Genomic DNA, 7,312 nt, shown 5'->3' with positions numbered 1-7,312 from the left:
CACACGAAGCGTGATGTGCATCTGAGGTGAGCTCGACCAAAGGGGGTGTAAGATGAGCAAAGAGGTGAAGCATTTTTAGCTCCTTCCTAATGTTCTTTGCACTGCTTTTGTCTTCTGGCCCACTCTCCCTCGCTGCACTCCCCGGTGTGGAATTTATTAAGTGCCAAAGCTGCCAGCTCAGCCAAAAATCTCCACATCACAGCGCAGTGAGGGGGGGAGCCTGAGAAAAAAATCTATGACATGGCTTTTAACCAAATCTCCTAAATTTGTTGGGGCTGGCCTAATAGCCTAACTGGAGCAGAATCTGATCAGAATCATCTTGTTATTGTGTGCATCCTCCCTAATGGCTAAAGTTAATTATGGGGATATTTCATCACTTTTAATAACACAGGGACACCATTCACATTGCTGCCGCGGGATGGAGGAAGTGACAGCAAGCGGCAAGAACAGACAGATTGCCGAAATGACAGTAGAAGTCACCCGTGATCCATCTGTCCTCATTTGTGTATGTCCTCAAAATGTTGCAAAATATGACTAAATAGGTATAAAACAGCACAAATGTGTGCTCCTTAATCAACCGATTGTCAGGTCAATTAAAGGAAAAGGAAATCATCTTTGCTGCTGAGGGATATATTTAACAATGACGCACACGGTACATCCAAAAGTAATTACAGCAGCACATACAGTATAGGCCTTTATGCGCTACATGCAGCCTGTGAATCAATTCATTACAGTGCAAAACTGTGCCTGCCCAGACTGTATCTGTCTGGTGTTCATCAAGTGACATCGACCAGAACCGATGGCATGCCCGTGTGTGTGTGTGTGTGTTTGTATGTTAGATGTATTGCCCTCTACAGGGCCTCATTTAAAGTGATCACACACACACATCTCCGAAGATCAGCTCATCCGGCTGCCTGTCTATGCATGAATAAATGAAGGAGGGAGAAACTGAGGGATGAAAGAATGAGAGCAGCGAATACGAAGAGAGAGAGAGAGGGAGAGGCCAAAACTGGGGTGTATGAGAGTGAAGAGCTACGACTGTACTGTACGCCTGTGTTTGTCTGTGTGTGTGTGTGTCTGTGTTTATCTATCATCTTTGACCCAGATCAGCTAACATAGATCCATGAGACTTTAAGGTGGTGGTGAGGGGGACAACTAAAGATGTGTTTGAAGTCATTCAATTAATGCACACTACACACATGAAGGACCATCTGTGTACACACACACACACACACACACACACACACACACACCCATGAACAGAAACAACGGCCCCATCCCCTAACAGCCTGTCCTCATTAGACAATCCCTCTCTCTCCCTCTCTCTCTCTCTGGAGTACCTTCTCTATTAATAGCCCTTGCCCTGCCACCCTCCCCACAGGGCACACACACAGAGACCTGTCAAGGTGGGACCCCTGGCTCACAAGGATAACACCCATATCAACACACACACCCATACTCACAGACACACACACACACACACACAAGGCTCTGAGGGGACTGTGAGGGAATGGGACAGCATGTTACACTAAAAGGAAATATGCCCAGTGCGCCTCGAGCCTTGCCAGAGGTGATGTGTGTGTGTGTGTGTGTGTGTGTGTGTGTGTGTGTGTGTGTGTGTGTGTGTGTGTCTGTGTGTGTGTGTGTGTGTGTGTGTGTGTGTGTGTGTGTGTGTGTCTGTGTGTGTGTGTGTGTGTGTTTGAGCATGCATGAATGCATACATGCATGTGTGCATATAGAAATGGCTCCAGTCTTCACACACTCATTGATATGTTTAAAAGATCACTACTTGCAAATGACAAATATCAACTTTACACCTCAAGATGTTACTTATAATAGGGACTACTTTCTAAACGTGAGCCAAGGGAGCCGAGGACTATGCTAGGTTGCTATTTGAATATATAAACTATCAAACTGGTTTGGCACATTGGCACTCTGTCCGATATATGTCATTTGGCAGCCAGATTATCCCTGTGCTCTGTACTGTATTATGCCCACATAAATAAATTATGCTGACTAATCATATGACAGGCAATACCCTTAAAGTGACAAGTGTAGCAACTTGGGCTGAATGGTCTGTTGTTTAAGAGATGAAGACAAAATTAGCAACAGTACTCCACTTCTGTGACAAACAACAACAAGCATGGCTTTAGGTGTATGTCTTTGATAAGTCTGATCTAAACTGTCTTCTCTCTTGTCTTTATGACTCAAGAAATAGGTGAAAAAATGTTTTGTTTTATTCTTTACATTTTTTCACTCACCTCTCAGGGCTTCCATAGTAAAGGATCTTGAGTTCCCTGAATTGACTGACTTCCTTCACAGTGTCACTGCCTACTGATGTCGCATTTAAAATACAATCATTATTATCAAAAGAGCATTTTTACCTCACAAAGTACTGCAGTGTAAACAGTGAATCAAGTTTGAGACCAAGTTTGGCCTGCAGGCCCTCCTTTTGGAAGCCCTTCTTTGAAAAATGGTGAAAACATGCAGTTAATTCCAGTTTGTGTATCACTATATACTCAAAGCTCAGTGATCATTTAAGTGCCAATACAGTCATCGTCATCATCATCATCATCATCATCCACTGAGTTTAGAGTTTTATTAAGAGCACCAGCGAAACCAGATGCATTCAATTCTACCTTTATGACGCTTATGTTATTTTTCAATGGACAAAGGTGTTGACTCAACTCGCTTCTTTTTCACTCCATACAGTTTGACTCGTCACACCAGGAGAAGCGCAGGTGTAACTAATGACATTAACAATGTAGCTATTCCATTTGAGTAAACCAGTGGGCCATGTCAGTTAGCCAGCATGCACATTAGCAGGGCCCTGACACTGGGAGGGCTAAGTGGAAACACAGCCATGCTTAATGGTATTAGTCACACCTGCGTTTGACACATCAGAATATCCACCATGGGGAAGGCATTGGATTGCAATATAATGAAAAATATTTCTGATGTACTCCTGCATCCAATGAACAGTGATTTCATTATCTCTCTTTTCTGACTTTTATTTACATTGGTTAATCATATAATCTTTATGTAAAAGATTACAAGACATGTGCTTTTAGGACTTTTTGCAGTTTTTACCATGTGTGCTTAATTCACAAAACAACCTCAGTCATCACAATACTTCACCATATTTCCCATATTGTCCCTGCTCAAATGCTATACAGTCTTTCATGCATTTAATTGATCATTAAAGGTGTAATATGTAAAAAGTTGCCACCTATCAATTCATAATCAAAACAAAAGAGGGGCAGCATATCACCAGATATTACTGTAGCTGCTGTTATTTAGCTCAGGTAGCTCAGGTAGCCATGCAGCTAGCAGTCCAGCTTTGAACCCGGATGGGGCAGAACTAGCTAGTTTGGATCAACCTCACTGTCCTGCATCCAGCCTTGACACTCATTTTAGATTTCTAGGAAATCAACAGAGATATTAGGCCTACCCTACTCTCTATACAAGCCTCCATGTGTATATTTTAATAGCTGTTAGCAATTTAGGCTATTAGCAAACAACATTAAAAGTTCAGTATGTAACTGGCAGGTTGTCCAATTCACACTCAAAACAAATATGGGGCAGCACCAGAATATCCGCTAACTGCTGCTGTTAGCTAGTTAGCTCAGTTAGCCTTGCAGCTAGCTGTCCGCACAGAGAGCTTGGAACACCTCATATTCTATACGATGGAATATTTCTGTCATAAGACCGGGGCTAGCTGGTTAGCATGCTAAGTTTAGATGTACATCATAATGTGAAAACTGTGATTTTTTATCATATTCTGTTGCTACTTTGTTTTTCATGTTTTCAACTAAAGTTATTACATACATTTAAGTCCAAATTGTGCATGCCCAAGACACCTTGGGGTTGAGTACTGATACAAAGAGACTGTCATGATGTCTCTTCTCTGTGTTACTGATGATAAATGAATAGATTAATCCAGTGTCGCACTGTTGTAGAAACAGTAGCAGGTTTGTTCTAATCTAGATGGCCTTACTATGTACAATATACAAAGCATTATTTGACGCTGACCACTTTAAAGTTATTTAACTAAACTTTGAAGCAAGAGTCACATTCTCACATTGTGGCTCTGGAGCCTGCCAGTTTTTCACACAGGCACAGACGACTTTGCATGACAAGTGAATCAAAAAGGGTGCAAGAAGTCCATTGGTTAAGTCAGAGAGGATGATGTCCTGCCACTCGACAGTGTGAAACACTACTCTTGTTTTCTCTCTCTCTCTCTCTCTCTCTCTCTCTCTCTCTTCATCTATCCCTCTGTGCCTCTCTTCTTCTCTCGCTCCAGCTACTTCACCTCCTCTTTGACCTTGTCACATTCTCTCCTTCCCTCTCTCCCTCACCTCGCCCCCACACTCTCTGCCTCTCTGTCCGATCCTCTCCGTATATGCTTTGTCCTTTAGCTCCATCTCTGTGCACTTCCCTCTGCCGAATATCACTAAAATCCATAATGTGGGGGAACTACCGGGCGCAGCAGTCCATCCGCCACAAGTGACGTTTCTTTGACTGATGCCCCCATCCCTCTCCAGCTTCACACACTCTGAATCATTCTCACCTGACTGATGAATTGCTGTGTTGTGTTGTTGCGTGTTTGTAAGAGAGGGTGCATTTGTGCATGTGTGTGTGTGTGTGTACGTGATGGATGATGCATGTGTAGGCCTGCTTAGTTTGTTCCAGTGTAGAGGCAGCTGAGCTCTGGTGTGCCCAGCTGCATTACAGCACACATGCGAACAGAAATGTAGATGTAAAAATACACATGCACACATGAAGGGGAGCAAGTGATGTGGGGGAAAAGGCAGATGGATGTGTGTGTGTGTGGGGGGGGGGGGGGGGGGGGGGGGGGGGCTGATGTTAATTTAGTCTCATTATTTCATGGGATCCAGATTTCCTCACAACGCCCCTGCAGAACTGCACCCATGTAGACACACGGACAGCCATACTGTAGGCATATGCACGTGCAGTCTTTGAAGTCCTACGTGCAAAAACTGCAAGAGCCCGCACGCCCCCAGCCCATCCCACCCCCCCTCCCGAGCACGACGCGCGCACGGAATACCGGGGCATGCCCGAGCGACGCATCCAACTGTCAGCTCCGCTTCTTCCGGCAGAGAGACCTTGAGAGTTTATTAAGGGGAGCCAGTGGGAGAGACGGTCAGCTAGCCAGGCTCCGTTTCATGTGACAGGCTGCGTGCGTGAAAGCGCCGCTGCCACGCCAGCCTTATAGTGACCCGATAAGCACGACAATCTGTGCAGGCTCCGCGGATCGTAACCCGAGCGGAGCCCCTCCTCGTCCCCCCATAGCCGCCCACGCGTAAAGCGGGAACAGACCCTCTCATAAACACATTAAATATTCCATAATCCAGTGATGCAATTGTACCATTAGGGCGGGATGCACGAGCATCGTCGCAGCATCCCTAAACCCAATTTTGCCTCCGATTGGACACAAGAAGGGGAAAGCCAGGGAGACCTTTACGGAGACGTGGAGGCGCGGTACGCACGGGAGAAGCACGATCACCCGCTGACATTTAGGCCTGACTGGGAAAACGTCGCCTTTAAAACGACTCGCAAATCCATCTAGTGCACTCGTGTTTATTTTTAAACGTCACATCAGCAGAAACACCAGGCTGAGTCCATCCTACAGGCCCGTGTGATTAAACCCAAACTCACTGAGATGGAGGTGCGCACTCGGCCTGTCAAACTTCTCATCCTACCTGCCGTCTTAACCGTACGGTTACCTGATTCTGGCTCAGATTTGGTGAGACAAAATTAAAAAAAAAAAAAAAACACACACACACATACACACACAACTAGATCGCGAATGTAGGCCAACCCGAAGAGGCAAGTCGGCACGTCCAACACCGGGGCGCCACTAGGACGTGCAGCTACAGATACACAGGACACGGACACCAAGACAGAAAGCTGAAAAATCCTTGAGTCTCCGAGTGGCAAGTGCCCCATAGCATCTTACCCTCCCTCTCTCCCCCCTCTCCCTCTCCTTACATCGCCGCTTACATGCAACATCATCCCGTGACAGCCGCCACATCCACAGCAGAGCCACAACACCAAAGATCGCAGGTTATGCGTAACATTTATTTACCTTTATGTCTGCCTTTCGCTGTCATCGTCACACCGCTTGATGTTTCATTGGAACAAGATGCTCATCTCCCTCTCTCCCTCCCTGCTTTTCCTCTCTCTATCACTCTCTCAGTTGTGTCTCTGTAGGGTATTATTCAGTAACGCGAAACCACCGCTAGGAGTGGAGCGCGTAAATGGAGCTCATGCAGCACGGGGTGTCGCACAATAGCTCTGGCTATACATAGAGGGAGAGACATCCCCCCGTTAGAAAATGGGGTAATGCCTCGGTGAGGGGGTGAATTCTAATAGAATAACGAGGGAAGACCCTGATTATGGCGTATCGTACTGGATGGATACCCCCCACCCCCCTTCCCCATCATCACCACCACCACCACCTCCCTCCCCCTGAAAGGTTCCAGAGGCACATGCATGGTGACTCGCCAGCCAAAATGGACTTATTTTATTATGAGGTGATAGTAAAAAAAATAAAAAAATAAAATGTCATGACGTGAAAGCAAAGGGGAAAAAAAATAAACGTGCGAACAATGATGAGAAGACGCTGGTGCAACAACAGCGATGCAAGCGGAAAATAAAGCACGAGTTACAGCAGAATTGGCACAGAGGTAGCGCTCACTGGCCGTGCAGGATTCTGGCATGCCTACATTTGATCACCCGGTCGGTGGGACTTGCGTTGCTGTCGGACATCCTGGAGTCGGGACGGGAGCGGAGCCGAGGGGGGTGAGGGGAGGGGGGCACTCTCTTCTGTCAAGGGCCGAGACTGTGGTGTCGGGTCCTCCGGCAAGCGTCGAGAATGTGCGCGGTTGCTGGGTGCTTTTCTTGCTGCAGTAGTGGCATCACTCGGTGGAGTCTCCGCGCTCTCTCGGACGGGGGAAGCCTGCTGCTGCGCCTGCGGTGACTTTGGGGGAGGATAGGCGGATACCTAGCTGCTGTTGTGGCATGCTTGGATCCCAGATATGTTTTTTTTTTTTTTTTTTTTTTTTTTTTCTTCTCTTTTCTTTTTTTTCTTTCTTTTTTAGAAGACGATGGTGTGGGGGTGCTGCCGTAGCAGTGGCGGAGCAGGGAGTGGGGGTTGCAGGGGGCGGAGGAGGTAGACTCTGGAGGTTAGAGGGCGAGGAGACGCCTTGGAGAGAAGAGAGACGCGCAGGCTCTGCCCCTCCAGGACGCCTCTGCAAGCGGTGCCGTACTGCTGGCAACACCCCGGAAT

At 46.7% G+C, this 7,312-nt stretch overlaps 1 protein-coding gene across 3 annotated transcripts in view; it reads right to left on the bottom strand.

The window, feature by feature from the left end:
- The window catches only part of LOC115569089 (serine/threonine-protein phosphatase 2B catalytic subunit alpha isoform-like), a 40,176-nt gene extending 32,864 nt beyond the window's left edge, over positions 1–7,312 (bottom strand). Inside the window, exon 1 of one of the 3 annotated variants that reach the window (XM_030397007.1) lies at positions 6,750–7,312. In XM_030397007.1, the coding sequence (XP_030252867.1) occupies positions 6,750–6,792 (43 nt within the window). In that variant the 5' untranslated portion in view covers positions 6,793–7,312. Of the gene's footprint in view, positions 1–6,109; positions 6,430–6,749 lie in introns of those variants that run through there. The other 2 variants (XM_030397005.1, XM_030397006.1) reach the window with 2 other exon arrangements.

The sequence above is a fragment of the Sparus aurata genome, chromosome 18 (assembly GCF_900880675.1).
Source record: "Sparus aurata chromosome 18, fSpaAur1.1, whole genome shotgun sequence".
Classification (NCBI taxonomy): domain Eukaryota; kingdom Metazoa; phylum Chordata; class Actinopteri; order Spariformes; family Sparidae; genus Sparus; species Sparus aurata.
Note: the sequence above shows the minus strand (reverse complement) of the source record. Positions and strands in the feature narration are given on the sequence as shown.